Below are 15651 nucleotides of genomic sequence, written 5' to 3'. Positions count from 1 at the left end.
GAGCTGAGACTTTGCTTAACTTCAGACTAAGATGTCACTTCCCAAAAACGGGGAATGGACATGATAGATGATGCTGTCCATGCAGGTTTTGAGGGAATTTTTACACAACATTGGTTAGGTTCCTTTGAAAATTCTCTCTAATATCTAAAGGGTAAAACTGCTACGCTATTACATTTAGATGGGAAATTGGCTGCTTAAAATGATTGGTCTGGACGCTGTTTCTGATCCCTTATATGGACAAGAAATCAATTTAACTCAATTATTGAGATAAAACAGAAGAATGCACTTTTAAACTGAGGTGAGACATAAATGACAGGAGGAAAAGAGGGTTGGAAAATTCCTGGCAATCACTGTAGTGTGGAAAATGGTGCAGAAAGGGCATACTAAAACACAGTTCATGACATTGTTCTATTTTCAGATATGGCTTCAGCAATGAAGTTTTGAGCAAGTATAAGGTAAGATTCTTCCTACTTTCCCTGTATTTTCTTTTAGTCTTCCACATGTAAAATGAAAAATGTCTGAACAAGGAAACTTCCAACCAGATTATTTAGGTATAGTGCAGAATGAGTTTAGTAATGTAGTTAAAATTATTTTGGATTTTCAGTGGCATAACTGACAACACAATTCAAAGTGGTAACATCTTGTGCTCAGTGATCTGTGGGAAGAAGTAAATAGCATTGGTGAGGCCACTCATGAGCACACGGAGAGGTAAATGAAGTGCTGGAGAGACTTTTGAATGGCTCTTAGAGTAAATTTCAGGTCATATTTGTCGGTGTTGCAACTTGGGGTGTCCCCTGGGAGGAACTGTTTGTACAGACAGTTGCAGACACCTCAGCAAAATCTTGAATTTAGAAGCAACAGAATCTATCTAAAATAGGATCTAACCCAAGAGTATACTTTGCAGGTCCATGCGAAGGTAATTTTGTATCTTCTGCAAGATGTCTTCAGCTGGCTCCCCCTTGCCACTATAATTAATAAAAAAGTACTCATCCTACACGGAGGAATTTCAGACAAGACAGATTTGAATTTCCTATATTTACTTGAGAGAAATAAGGTAAGGGAGTGTATTCATGTGGGGTTACTCTTATATTTTTAAAAAAATTTAGCAATACAAATGCTAAGATCAAGTTGTTTGCATGAGGAAAGGAAATGGCTACTTTATAAGGCATGTAAGGAAAGAAAGGTCTTGTTTTCTTCAAAATCAGTCTTTAGAAGGGGAGGTTTCAGTAGGTCTTGGGAGCCAATTGTTTGGCTGCTGTAAAATGGCATAGGTCTTTTGACTTTAAAATAGTTGAAGACACTTTAGATACTCCTTCCCGCGGTGATAACACATTGGCCAGAAAGTATGAGAAGTACGTAATTCTCAGGCATTTCTAAACACTTCAGAAATCAATCTAACCACATCTTTTTAGCACCGCCTGCTGCCCCAGGGCTGTGCTGCTGCCATCTGCTTGTGTGGGACGTTCTGCACCTTGCAGCGCGCCCGTGGCAGCACGTGTGGGAGCGTCCTTCCAGCAGGAGCAAACCTTGGGACCTGGCCTTGAGCAAGCAGAAACTACTGCTGCTTTTCATAAATTTAGAAGACAGAGGCATCCATTTTTATTTATTTATTTATTTATTTTTCTAGAATGAACAAACACATCTTTTTCAAATCAGTGGAAAATTGCGTGGGGTTTGGTCTGGAAGATTTATACAGCTAGAGGTACCTGCTTGTAAGCTGGCTGCTTAGGCTCCTCATACTCAGTGGAGATCCAGGAGATCTGGTGGAGATCCAGGTCTTGCCATTGCACAGATGTAGGTCTCTGGTGCTGTTCCTGGAAGCACTGCCAAAGCCTGGGGGGATTCCCAGTGGCCTCTGGCTGCCTCTGCACAAAGTCTTCTTCACAGGTCTCCTCTGCTGCTCTCCTCCAGGTCTGGTTTTCCTGGTGCTAATTGACAGACATGGCAGAGCACCCCAGATGGCACAAGACACCAGTGTTTAAGCAGCTGAAATGTGTTCCTTGTCACTTGCGGCTGTGCAACCCAGAGCTGCTGCTCTCACCCTCGTGATTCCTAGCGCAGAAAGAAATGTTTTGCCCATCAGCCAGCTGCAGCCCAGTTTGTTTCTCAAGGACGTTAAAAAGAGCGGTGAATACGCCTGGTTATCTGCGCCCAGGCCCTGCTGGCTGAACCAGTGCACTCTGAAATTGGGTGCCTAGGCATGGATACAGGTGTCTCAGCCCTGAGCCAAGTCCTTCCCACGCTTTCCCTGAGGCAGGGATGGGTGTGTTACCGAGGCACTGCCTACCCGTGAGCTGCACAAGTAGCAGGTTGAAGCGGCTGTGCCTGGGCCACAGCTCAGGGCACAGTCACTCAGGGCTTTTAATTGGTACAGCTGGCAACCGACAGGTCTTCAGATGCCGGTCAGTGCTCCGGGGAATCATTTTTTGCATCATTTTCTTTGATAAATAGTTAAACTTTCTAGTGATGGTCTGAAGATGAGACAGTATGAGAGAATATCCAAAGGGAAGAAAAGATACTCCCTGGGGGAGTCTGTATGAATGGGCATTCATGGAGCCACAGCATGGGACTCCAAAAAAGCAGATGTCTGTAAATGCTGAAGGTTAAATTTATTTAACAGTGAAGGGACTGAAGTAATACCTTATGAACTGTATGGTTATCCTCCTGATACTTTGATACATTGATTTCAGCCAAATTAACCTAGCAGCACGCTATTGTGTGAGAGCAGCAGTGAGTGTGGTTTGACCTCAGTATAATATACCTGCATATTTTTAGTCTCTAGTGAGGCTGGGCACTTAAGTATCCGCCCTGAGCCCAAGTGCTGGCCCTGCTGTACGGTGAGACCTGGTGGCTGAGTGTGGCTTGGGATGAGCGAGGTCTCGTGACAGGAACACGAGAGTGCTGCTGAACAGGCTGGTGCCTGGCAGATGTGAAGCACGATGCCCGCAGGTGCAAACACCTGCAGCATCCACCAAACAGGAGAGCTCAGGACATCACAAGACTTAAAGGCTGCGTATGGGAAGGGGGAATGGATGTGCCTCTGTATCGTTGTGTTCTGGTAACTCTTCCAATATGCCGTGGGGTTTTATTGTTTGATCAGTTTTGTTTTTTGTTTTCAAGTTGAAATCTTTGATGCGGCCACCACAGCCAGAGAGAGAGGAGCAAGGAAAGGAGGGCGCTCCAACAGCCAGACCCAGCACATGTGCTGCCAACAAGCGTGGCGCAGGGAAAACACGCAGGCTCTCCTCATCGGGCTTCACTGAGCTTTCCTGCCCAAATTCGCAGCCAGGGCCCACGCTGAAGGAATGGAAACAAGTAGGTGAAACCAAAGACAGGCACAGAGACCCCTGCTCAGCAGCAGCAGGGGCTCTGTTCAGAGGGCATGTCTGAGTCCAAGGGGTTTGTGTCAGTAACACATCGTTCTGGGGAGTATACTAGCCAGCTATACATTATTCAGATGATTTTGTACAGCTGGTAAAAAAAGGCTTGTGATTTTAAGCCTCGGAAGGAGGATTTACACAGTGTTTTCTGCTCCTAGCTGTTAGAAGGAAACTGCTCTGTATGAGGTGTGTTTGCATGCCCTCATGTGGTTACATCTGTTTGTACATATGTGGTTGTCAATTAAATAGGTCAGATTTGGCGATCAATGTGATTGTACACACCTTTTTTTGGCTGTGGTTTTGGCAGCTGAATGCTGATAGAGTCCAAACAAACCCAGCTCCTGAGACCTAAAGGTTGAATACTCAGAGCAGGGAGTTTTTGTCCTCTGGCTGTTAGTTTCCCCTTGAATATTAGAGGCAATACAGAGCCCATGCCATGCTGTAAGTTAATAAATTGTGACAATTTGGAAAGCTTAATTTGCACAGCAATTTACAAGCTCAAAATTGAGTTGTGGATATGTTTGTTTTTTTCTGGGCTTCCCTTCAGACAGCTGCTTTAAGGAGTAGGCAGCCTTGTTTTGCCTCTAGAGATAGAGCAAGTCCTCTCAGAAAATGTGATTTCCCAAGATCTGGCCTAGAACCTAACGTAGAGTGCTGTAGTTGCTCCCCCAAATCTGACACTCCCCAACAAATGTGAAGTAAATGTTTTTGTGTAAACCTTTTCCAGTGAGGCTTGAACAGATGCATTTTGCCCCATGTTTGGTGCTGACTGGAATTAGCACGTTTAAGCCCTGAGAATTCATCCTGAAGTCTCGATCTTGCTAAAATGCTGATAGGTGAAATCTTGTTTTGAAACATGAGCTAACCAAAGGCAATAAAGCCAAAGGCAACTCCTGCCACGTATTGAGCAGGTATTCTCAAGCTTAGTTTAGGTAAAACCGGACACAGGTGTCTGTCAGGTCTGTGCTGAGAAGCAGGACATGCCTCTCACGTGCACAGGCAGCTTTTGCTCACTTTGCCCACGCACCGTTCCTGATGCACCTACCAGAGTCTGGAAACCTCAGCTGTGAAAGAAGGCACATCACTGAAAAGATGTTTCGTCTGAAAAAAGGTAATGCAAACTGTAGAAAATGGTTTGTAAGAAAAGTGGAACAGAGGTCCTAGCCCAAAGGAGTGCACTACTGAAAGAAGAAAATGGGAGGCCTGTTGAGGACCTTGTTAGCTCAGGTGTGTTTTCTCCCTGTACTGTGGGGGCTTTTGCTGATGTCCCTAGTCCAGGCACACACAGCCCGTCAGTCCTTGCCTACTACCAGTCCTCACTTGAGTTTGCTCTTGCCAGGTCATGGACATTCTCTGGAGTGATCCAAGAATGCAGAATGGCTGCGTCCCAAACAAGCGCCGCGGAGGAGGTTGTTACTTTGGCCCTGACACCACTGCCAGGCTGTTTGAGAGGTATAATCTGAAGCTGTTGATCAGGTCCCATGAATTTAAGCGGGAAGGCTACGAGCTCACTCATGGCGGGAAGGTAAGGTGCTGCCACATAAAGCAGAGGTCTCCCATGAATTTCAGGGGTACATCCACAGATGTGTCTGCAAAGTTAATTAAGAAAATGAGCGACTTCTTCAAAATGGGTTTGGGGAAATCATGTGCTAAATAAGTAGATGTTAGAACAAATTACGGTGTTCTGACAAACACAGAAGTCTCTACAGCTTCAGGGAGTGGGGACTAGTTCATTACTCATGTGAAAACAAATGAACATCAACAAAATCCCTTAGGACAGTTATGTGTAAATACAGCGTAAGAGATGCTCATACACTCTTAGAAGCCTTTTAACTCGTTTCTCTTCTGGCATTGCTTGCTGACATGCTGTATCAAGATGCCAGCAAGAATCCTGAAAACACCTCTCTTAGACATTTCTGCTACAGTGTGCTATCACACTGCCCTCTAAACTGTGACAGGCCAAAAACGCACGCCTGGAGCTCTGACTTGGAAAGAGCAAGCAGTCTGGTGAATGACATCGTTTCTGGTTTTACATGTTGACACTTCATTTTGTAACCTGCAGGTTTTTCTAAGACCAGCTTTAGGAATCAGTGTCACAAGGAGTTGTTCTAGCCAACAGTTTCTTTTTTTCCTATGATCAGGTTATCACTATATTTTCTGCCTCTAACTATTATGAAGAGGGGAGCAACAGGGGAGCGTACATCCGACTGAACCCGGATCTGATTCCTCGTTTTGTACAGTATCAAGTGTGCGAGCGCACAGACAAGCAGAACCACTGGGAGAGGTAAAGATGCATCCTCATGTGTGCAGTGAGCGTGAGCACCTGCTGTAAATCTGTAGCTTCATTTTACTTCGACAGGCATCTGTTTTCCTCCTTTTTCTGTTTTTCCCATTTAAATATTAATACAGAAGACAAAAATGTATTTGGAGTGCTCTGACTTAGTTTCCTGAGAAATTCCCAAAGGTAATTAAGAGCTTAGAACAGACGATTGTCAGGGACTCCTAAAGAGCCTATGCCTGTCTGTCAGGTCTGCTTTAAGGCTGCAGTGTTAATCTGGAGAAATCCTGTTATGAATGGAGTCCAAAAAGTTTATCATTACAGCTTTGCCATGCCTAGCACTGTGGTCAGATTTACTAAAGCAAAGCAGCTTAGAATTACCTGCATAAACTTGATTATCTCTTAAGTTCAGCTTATTCTTCTGGGGCTTTGTTTTGTTTTTCCCCAGTGTTGCCTTTTAGGATGACCCTGATGACACTGCACGTTCAAGAACAGAAGAATTTGATAATGAGTGTTGAAAAGCATAAATTGCTGGAGGATTAAAATTCTTTAATGATCAGCTTTGCTTTTTTTTTTTTTTTTTTCCTCTTAGGATGAAAACAATTGAACATTCTGCCTTGCAAATCTTACGAGAGAGGATTTTTGCTCACAGGTCTACACTCACTGAGGCTTTTGAAAAGTATGACTGCGACAACACAGGTAACACCACCTCTTATGTGTGCATGGGGGCCTGCTGGCCTGAGGCTGGTTGGTGACACACTCTCACTCCTCCCAGCAGAAGATGTGAGTCGTGGATGCTTATCCTTAGAAAGCAACTTGGAGGGTGGGGTGGGAGGTTTAAGTATGAAGAAGGGAGGAATTGGAACACGTGAGCAAAGAAAGAAGCTCGCTAGGCAGAGAGTTTGGGCAGGGAAATCTGATTCCAGAAGCTCAAAAGTCATCACCTTCACTCGGGAGCATCTTCAGAAGATGTCAGCCAGGAAACTGGGGTCTCAGATGAAGGAGGACTGGTCTCCTGAGTCTGGGGGCTCTTTGAGTAGGGTGGCTAGGCCACCCACTAGTGGACGCACAGTCATGCATCAGCTGAAGAAAAGTCAGTAATAAATTGGTAGATGAACCTTTTATGTAGGAGCAAGGCATTGATGACTTCTGGCACAAATACAGCTTTTTCTCCCGATGGCTTCTCACCTGACAAGGTTGTCATCTGTGCCCCTAAAATGGCAATTGATAAGGCGTTGGTGCTGGTTCTCCGGCTGCTGAGCAACCGATCAACATATTCCTGCCTTGTTGACTTTTCAGCCATACATCTCTATAGATGCAACTCAGCTCAAATGTGAAGCGCTCTTCATAGAATAATTTGGTTTTCTCCAGAAGTTTTAAAGCACGCTGACCATCACAATAGAATCACAAAATTGTCGCTGTTGGAAGGGACCTGTGGAAATGTTTAGTCTGACCTTGCTGCTCACTGTTAAGAATATTTTTATTCCCCAACATTAGGAGAAAATGTTCCTGGTTTGTGACCTCTTAAACAAAGTCAGAAGGCATGCTGGTGTCTGATTTGTGCTGCATCATGTACCAAATGTAACCATGAACTGACCCCTTTGGCAGGCAACATTTCTGTCAGTGACTGGGCAGCAGCGATGGAGTCTGTCCTCTGCCTGGAACTGCCCTGGAGGACACTGCTGCCCCATTTAGCCAAGACAGATCCAGATGGAAAAGTTGACTACATGTCGTGTTTTCACAATATGGAAATAGCTCAATCTACAGAAGAGGTAAGGAGGAAAACGCCTCTTTGCAAATCTGGGAGGAAGAGCTTTTTGCAATTTGTGGCACAAGACAGTGGTTTGGCCAATCCGGTAGACATCTACATCTGAACTAGTTACCTAGCTTCCTTTTATGGTCATTGGAGGGAAACAAGTACTTCTAGGGCACGAATCATCATTCCCTGCTAAGGTAGATTCTTAAAATAGGTTGGATGCATCACACGCTAGAACTGCTTCCTACTTTCCGGTGACTCTCAAGGGCATTTAGATAAGGTAGCTGAGGAGATATGTGATGAATCCCACTCGGAGCAGATTTGCAAATGTGCACAGAACCAATTCTGGCACCTGTAGGATGAAGTCACAGTTGGAGATGGGCTGGAGATGTTTGACCATCTATAGCTGAGGTCTCTGCTTCAGAGCCCAGTTGTTACTGGGCGACTGCTCAGCGGTTTGGTTCTTAGCTCTCACCACCATTTTTCTAACATTGAACATTTCATGTGAGTGCATGACACCCACCATTTTCCCTAGGTCATCAATATTTCCACAAATAATTACTGAAGGTAGGAGGTGTGAAAGGTTCCTTCACAGGACCCCCTCACCCAGAAGGGACAGGTTTTAGCTGATTCGGGGCAAGACAAAATATCATCTCTTGGAACTCAAGCATAAGGAATTTTTCCTAGTATTTGACAAGTTAAACTGGGAAAATAGATTTGTATAGTATGTATTCTGTTGGCTAAGCTTACTCAAACCCAAGGTCTGAATGCTTTCCTGTGTATGATTTCAACACCAGGTTCAGCCAGCTTTGGTTGAAACGCTGTGCAAATACAGAAAAGAGCTGGAGGTAATCTTTAACATCATGGATGAAGATCATTCAGGTAAGTGCCTGTAACTTCACAGCACCAGCCCTAGGAAGCCTCTACTACTTATCTTTCCCCACGGTTTCCTCCTTAAGGCTCCTATATATAGAGGTACCAGGGGTGATATCATTTTTCCACTTTAGTGAAGACTAATTTCAGCAGTCAGGCTGTACCCATATAAGGGACAGCGCACAGAGCCTAATTCAAGAAAAAAAATCTCACATACTCAGTTTCCAGTACTGGTGTCACTTTTGGGGGCTTTTTCTCCCTTCTCCTCGCACTCTCGGTATTTACTGCTTTCTTAATTCCACTGTTGAAAGCGCTAGCTCCTTGCTTGCAGTAAAAACGTACTTCAGCCAGGAAATCACAAAAAAATCACGCAAGCCCTGGTAGGCAGGTAACTGTCTTGCAATAAAGGAGTGTGCATGCATGTAGGAAGGGGAAACAGCACTGGAAGAAGCAATCTGCCATCTGTCTCCTTTAGGTTTGATTTCTTTTGATGAGTTCCGCAAGACCTGGAGAATCTTCAGTTCTCACCTGGGAATTGAGGCGTACGATGCCTCCATTGACAAGCTCGCCCAGAGCATCGACTACAACAAAGACGACTACATTGACTTCAGCGAATTTTTAGAGGCCTTTCATGTGGTTCACAAAGGAGACAAGAAGCCAACCTAATGAAGAGGCAGAACTTCTTGCGGGTTGTCGTGGAAGTTCACCTTCCTGTCATGAGTCACAAGCAGCCTGGGAACCCAATTTCCACACAGACAACCAATAATTAATAACAAGCATTGTGGTCACTGTGATGATGTACACCTGCTAGTAATGAGACCAGAAGAGATGAAAAACCACCATATACAGTATTACTGCCTCACTGCCACATCAGTACCTTACAATTTATCCTCACTCTTGGTTTCACCTCCTCCACCTATCTTACCTGTGAATATTACCAAGGTAGCACCTACAACCTCACGGGAGGAGAAACTTTGGTATGTTTCTCTCAGCAGCCCTTAGAGACAGCTGAGAAATAGTATTAGTGACCACAAGGAACATATCTGTCACTCCCTGGGGATATAGCAGGAACAACAGAGGCTTTCTGTGGACTGACTATCCAGCCCAGGCGAGATTTAAAAAAAAAAAAAAAAAAAAAAAAAAGAAGGAAAACACACCAGATCATTAAAATAGGAAAATAGGTAGTTCTGCATTTAATCTTTCTCTTTGCATGATGCAATAAAGTTAAAACATTCCAGGTGACTATGTATCCTCTCTGAAGTTTACAGACCCAACTTAAAGGGTCTTATTTGAAAGGCGTTTACAGTTGCAATAGATTTGTTCTTGCCACTGGTTACTTTTGCCTTACAGTTGTTGGGGTTGGGGGCCAAGAAACAGTCATAACCTGTCATTTTAATGCTGGCTAAATTCATAGCATGTTAATATAACATACAACAGATCCTAAAATAAAGCTGCAGCTTTCACAGTAATGTGTGTGCGGTGTCTTTACAGTGGTAGGCTACACATACCAGAGTAAAACACTTTTTTGCCTGTAGTTGAACTGTATTTCTTTAAAACCAGGAGATGCGTAAGAACACAAAAGTAAAAAAGTTTGATTCTACCGAACCTAAATAATCTTGCATACAGTTGAGCATGAATTCTCTATCAAGCAAACTGACAAATTCTACAATTGACTTTATGGAAAGCAGCAAGATGGCAGAGCCCAGTGTCCTGTGTCTCCCCTTGTATTCCCCTGCTGCAAGCCTGCGAGCCAATACTCCCATTCCTGCACCTCACTCCTGCACCTGACTCACTCACATGTTACACTCTGAAAGCAACACACCGATATAAAGCGCAGCCAGATCAGGAACTTTATAAAAAAGACATTACCTTAATTCATCCTTATTAAATACAATGTATGCAGAGTGCTTGCTGGGTAGTAAACAGTTCCAGCCTAACCAGTCTTTAAAATTTAATACTGAACCATGATTTAAGTAGGGAGTTTTTAATTTAGTAACAGTTTTGAAAATGCAAAGGAAAAAAAAAAAAAAGCTATAGCACCCTTCCTAATAATTTATCATTACAGATACAATAGCAGTCCAAGCTTCATAGAGTGCCGTCATTCCTACATCTTATTTTTAGTCAATGAAATAGGAAATACGTTTCCAGAAGTATTTTGTACATTAACAGATGAGCAACTAAACATGCACATACTTATTTCTATTCCCTGGAGTGGGGGGGGAGGATTCTCTAAGAGAAAAACAAAAATTATAGTAAAATTTTAATGGTATTGGCAACGTTAAATGTGTATTTATAGAATGTGACAGTACAGATCGGGAGGCCTCCTTTGCCACCCCTAAGACAGGACAAAACAAGGGCGTGTAACAAGGTGGGAGCTCAGACACATTGCTGAGACCCTGCAGCTTAGATGTGCCCCTCTCACAAGGTGTTCCTGAAGCCACTCCAGCATTAAGCTGAAGGATTAGGCTGAAGGACGCTTGCCTTGATGAGAAGGGACGCCAACAGCAAGGGCGCAGCGCAGCACTTGGCTTAGTGTAGAGTGAGAAGAGGCTCCTGGGGAGGCAGCGCTGCGAGGGGCTGAGGCATCCAGCCAAGAGAGAAACCTGCCCCGCAGCTGCTGCGGGCAGACGGAGGACCAGGGCTGCTGCTTCTGTCCCCACGGCTGCAAAGTGCTCGTGACAGCAGCGCCGGACAGAGCGGAAAGACCAGGTCCCAGGTGGATCTGCTTTCCTGAAAGCCCTTGTTTCTGAAGTGTCCGTGTACCTTTGCCTTGAGAAATGAGTTTGCAGGGAGTTGAGGGTGGCCGCATCCTCCTCTTCTGGCTCCCCCCGGAGGCCAGACAGCAGAGCTGCTCCAATTAGCGGCAAAGCTGTCACTGAATTTTACCTGGGAGCACACCCTCACCTCCATCAGAGCTGGCTCAGTTTTATAGCAGCTTAATAACACAGAGGTGGATCCTCTGCAAAGTGTGTATGTGTGTGAGGGGGTCTGAACAAAAGCTTATTTGCTTAATGAGTTTTGCATTAATTGTGATTCCCCAGCTGTAATAATCCTTCTGTCCGAGTAGTAGCTCAGCAGAAAGTTGCAGCTGTGCCTGAGCTGGAAGTAAAATGAGTTTTCCCCTCCACTGACATTGTGCTTCAGCATCCCACTTCTCAGTACCAGTTATCTAAACTCTCTTCAAATCACCATATAAATACTTCACCAGTGCGTACACTCCACGTGGTAATTGATCACAGTGATAATAAATGTATTGGTAATTGAGGTCATACTATGAATTTTAAATCAAAGACACTTGTTTAAAAAAAAAAAAAGAGTTAAGAGGTGTTTGTTTTGCTCTGGGCTCTGAACCGTTGCTTTAGTGACTTAGTGTGCTCATGCTCTGCACTGTTACATCCATATGTTTAAACCAAAGGATTTATTTACTGAGAAACACACTAGGTGATCTCTCACAATGCATACAAAAATGGGGGAAAAGCACAATAAAAGAAAAAACAAACAAACAAACAAAAAAAAAACAGGTACCATGCCAATAAAATGACTTCCACATCCAAGTGTGTGCTAGTTGTAGCTGAACCATACCTTGCCACTTATCCCTCCACAGGTCCACAGTGCCCATGGTGGTTAATGCAGTCCTTGCCTCTCAGAGCATCCAGCAAGCAGCTCCTGGGCTGCCAAATTCTCCTAAATCTGAATCACCTCCTGAGGCCTCCCACACTCATTGCTCTGCCTTGGCTCTCTTGGGCAAGTGCCCAGATGCTGCAGCAGCAGCAGCGCCTCCGTGGTAGCTGTGCCGCCTGAAGCCTGCCTTCCCTGGGACCACAGGTGCTGGCAACCAGCAACTGAGACAGGCTGATGTCCCTCCTTTCATCAAGGTATTTCAGCTAACTGCATAAAACCACGGCAAATAGCAGCTGGTGCCTGGGGTGAAGCAGGGTTTTCCACTCCAGAAGCAGCCTACCTCTGTTTTCAGACGAAGTGGCCGCAGAGCCGTTTCCCTGCGTGACACACGCTTACTCTCTCTCCTTAAAGCATCTCCAAGCAGCCACTGAAGCTTATTTTCAGTGGACAGCCTCATGGCGCAGGCACAAACCTGGGAGCTGTCTGCAAGGAGGCTACCAGGGAGCCCATCCCTAACCACGACTGACAAATGTGCCTTTAAAAAATAATAACAAAGGAAAAAAAAAAAAAAAAAAGGAGGAAAAAAAAAAAAAGAGAAAAACATCAAAGCCTTCCATAAACTCACCCTGCGCTGGAAGGGTGGCAATTATGCCATTCTCAACTCCGAGGCTATTTGCAAGGGAAAGGATCAGGAGACTTGGGAAGGGTGCTCGGGTGGCTGAGGTTTATCTTTCTCCGTTCAGAGAAAAGGATTACGGGCATAAAACTGTCTGTCACCTTGGAGAAGCTGGAGTCTTGAGATTTTCCTGCGAAGCCCTGGGGATGCCGGGAAGGAAGCCACTTTGTTCAGATTAAAGAGAGAGGCAGCTTCCTGAGCAAGGCCATCATCTCAAATTAGAGGATATTGTAAGACATTTGTCTCTGGGGCACTAGCCCTGTACTAACTAGGTGCAAACGAGATGAGAATCGGGGTAAACATGTATCAAAAATACCACCTGGTTACCTCCAGTTATTCCTATTCCTCTAATTTACATTTCCCTGGATGTTTCACACTGCATTAGTGATTCACAACAACGACGTACGTTTACAGAGAGCAGGGGAAAAATTAATGAATTCCATCACTTCCCTTGTTTGGGAGACTTTAAGCCTGAGATAGAGCTCCCTCGTTTTATTATGCCTTTTGATCTCCACAGAGTAATCTGTTTTCCCCTTGGCAGAGCAGTTTAATTCTTGCTAATTTAATATGAATTACATCTATGCACTTCGGGCAGAATGAGCTTAATTATTTGTTATTTCTCACACCCTCCCTTAAAAGTAGGCCACGTTCCACCTACCTGTCCCCCGCAGGCAGGCATGCACACCCCATGATGTTTCGCATGAAGTGCTGAGGTAGTGTATGGCACACACACATGCAGCAACTAAACAAGAGGTTCGAGGCAGCGAAACGGGGAGGAAAAGCTTCCGAGCCTTTTCTCCCTCCTGAGACACTGCTTATTGCATCACACAGCCTGTGCTAGGCAGGAAATCCTGTAAATAAATAATTATGGCTTTTGTCAGGTATGTCATAGTCCCATAGGCCCCGCTTGGAGCGCTGTCGTAAAAAAAGTGGCAAATTCCTGTGGCTATGTCTTTCTCCAAGATACCACCAGTAGCTCCAAACGATTTCTGAAAAGACACACACAAAAAAAGAAGTAGGGAACGTTAGGCATTTATGCTTATGTATTGGGGAAAAAAAAAAAAGGAAAGGCCTCATGATGATTTTACATTTATGCTGAAGGCACAGCTCTGCTCCCTCATTAAAACCCTTACTGGGATTGTTACAGGATACACATAACTTAGTTGGATCAGCCTAAGTAAACAAGGAACATCTAGCTTCACAAATCTTGTCCTTTTTTAAAATACTTAAATATTGATAATTCTAACGCTTCACACTCTGCTTTCACAATACTCTTCTATAATTAGGTAGAGCTAAAAGCAGCTAGCCTGGACGTGAACTTGTTCTCTGCCTTACTGTCTGGCATGTACACAGCGTTGTCTCCGAGCTGTTCTGTTTCTGGCAGCTGTACCTGCACAGCTTTTCCTGACTTTCTGCTGATGGAGGACTGAATGCTTCTCCTCAGAGTGGCTCGTGCAGTGCTTTGGTAAAGCGAAAGTTCTCTTCCATCTGCCCACTTATTTCAGAGCTTGTTAGCAGCTATGATTTTATCCCCACTAAATCTCCCACAATTCTTAAATTAGTTTTCCAAATATACTTCCAGAAGATACTGAGGTGATTTGGTTTTCCTTCGTAGGGGCATAAGGAAAAAATCGTATTCTCCACACACCAAAGAAGGAATAGAGGAGTAGATTTCAAACGTGAAGGCTGCCCCTTGGCCTCACTCACCAGTTCCTGCAGAAAGAGGTCGTTGGCCATGTGCACTATTCGGTCCACGTGGATGATTCCCCCGATGCTGTTCACCTCCACGTCAGACAGGAAGGTAAGGACGAGAATCGCTTCCACCAGGAGCTGCCGGTACTCGGGCTGGGGTACGTGGTTCAGCACCGACTCCACGTGCACGGCAAACTTGATTTCGCAGGGGGTCATCTGGCGAGCGAGAGTGGAAATGGAAATTAAAAACCCACAGATCCAAAAGACTAGCTCCCCACGCATCCCCCAGGCACTTAAACACACGCTCCTCTCCTCACGTGGGGGCAGCCCGACTGAGGTGAACAAGATGTTTTTATGGCTTTAGCACTGACAGGAACTTTTTGTGTCGCTAGGCCCTGGTCCTGCATGCAGTTATGCAACTTCCAGAGAACTGCTCCAGCCCTGCAACCCATCACACACACTGTACTTGCACACAGGACTGCAGATACTTCGCTTGCAAACTAATTCTCTGCTTCTAATGTGCCAGTCTCAGACATTTTGCCTTCCGAGTACCCTTCTGGCACTGCAGGTTAGTCGCAAAACCAAAATGACTGTGGAGATTTAAAAATAGCCAGCTGCTTAGCGTGAATGCGCTTTCACACAAGCAAATACCTACATTGTTTGTAGAGCAGCCTAATTCTCGCTGGCAGAGCTGTATGGATGTCATGTGAAATGCTGACACCCTAGGAGGTTTGTGCTCATTTAGTTTGATTCCTTTAAACAGCAAAATTAGATACTGTCTAGGTCTGACAGGCTAAAAATATAAGCTTATTTATCTACACAATAGGAATAAATAAAGCTCTCCATTCTGCAAAAGAAGGTTTAAATTTGGCAGAAAATTCCAGCTCTTCTCTTCAGCTGTTACCACCAGAAAAGGAGGAAGCCAGAGACAAATTGGGTGCAACCTGACATGAAAAAAAGTCTCAGGCATGCAAGTATCTCTCTTCTGCTGAGAGATCTCTGTTTGCAAGAGCTGTTTGTTTCATATTTGTGAACTTAAAACTCGCCAGAGTGCCTAAGGGAAGAGTGGCAATCCAACTGAGGAAAAAAACTATAAAGAAAGGTTAAGGTTATGGATTTAAAGAGTGAAAGCTTTGGTGAGAAACCATCATCCTCAACTCGTGTTTACTCTTGAGGCTGTGATGCCAAAATACATTGGCTGCAGTGGCAGCATTTAAAAAAAATTAGGGTGAGGAACAAGCAATGTGTCTACTTTATTCCAACAAAGCTGAGCTTTTTCGTTACTCTGCCTGAATGACTGTAAACAGCCACCCCCTTTTCAGGCAGTGCTCTGTGGGTGCAGCAAACTACTGCCATGAATGCGTGCCGACAGTGG

General features: G+C 44.6%; 2 protein-coding genes across 13 annotated transcripts in view; one reads left to right on the top strand and one right to left on the bottom strand.

Moving 5' to 3' along the window:
* PPEF1 (protein phosphatase with EF-hand domain 1) overlaps positions 1–9756 on the top strand; it is a 34808-nt gene extending 25052 nt beyond the window's left edge. For all 11 annotated transcript variants that reach the window (XM_032181252.1, XM_032181182.1, XM_032181234.1 and 8 more), the window contains 9 exons: positions 419–455; positions 905–1054; positions 3121–3315; positions 4720–4905; positions 5522–5664; positions 6251–6357; positions 7267–7430; positions 8212–8296; positions 8763–9756. In XM_032181252.1, the coding sequence (XP_032037143.1) occupies positions 419–455; positions 905–1054; positions 3121–3315; positions 4720–4905; positions 5522–5664; positions 6251–6357; positions 7267–7430; positions 8212–8296; positions 8763–8953 (1258 nt within the window). In that variant the 3' untranslated portion in view covers positions 8954–9756. The remainder of the gene's footprint in view (positions 1–418; positions 456–904; positions 1055–3120; positions 3316–4719; positions 4906–5521; positions 5665–6250; positions 6358–7266; positions 7431–8211; positions 8297–8762) is intronic.
* A 2733-nt stretch (positions 9757–12489) lies between these two features.
* The window catches only part of PHKA2 (phosphorylase kinase regulatory subunit alpha 2), a 38901-nt gene continuing 35739 nt past the window's right edge, over positions 12490–15651 (bottom strand). For both annotated transcript variants that reach the window (XM_032203364.1, XM_032203374.1), the window contains 2 exons: positions 14292–14492; positions 12490–13573 (listed from right to left, as the gene is read on the bottom strand). In XM_032203364.1, the coding sequence (XP_032059255.1) occupies positions 13400–13573; positions 14292–14492 (375 nt within the window). In that variant the 3' untranslated portion in view covers positions 12490–13399. The remainder of the gene's footprint in view (positions 13574–14291; positions 14493–15651) is intronic.

This window comes from Aythya fuligula, chromosome 1 (genome assembly GCF_009819795.1).
Source record: "Aythya fuligula isolate bAytFul2 chromosome 1, bAytFul2.pri, whole genome shotgun sequence".
NCBI lineage: Eukaryota > Metazoa > Chordata > Aves > Anseriformes > Anatidae > Aythya > Aythya fuligula.
The sequence above is the reverse complement of the archived record's forward strand: the minus strand, read 5'-3'. Positions and strand labels throughout refer to the sequence as shown.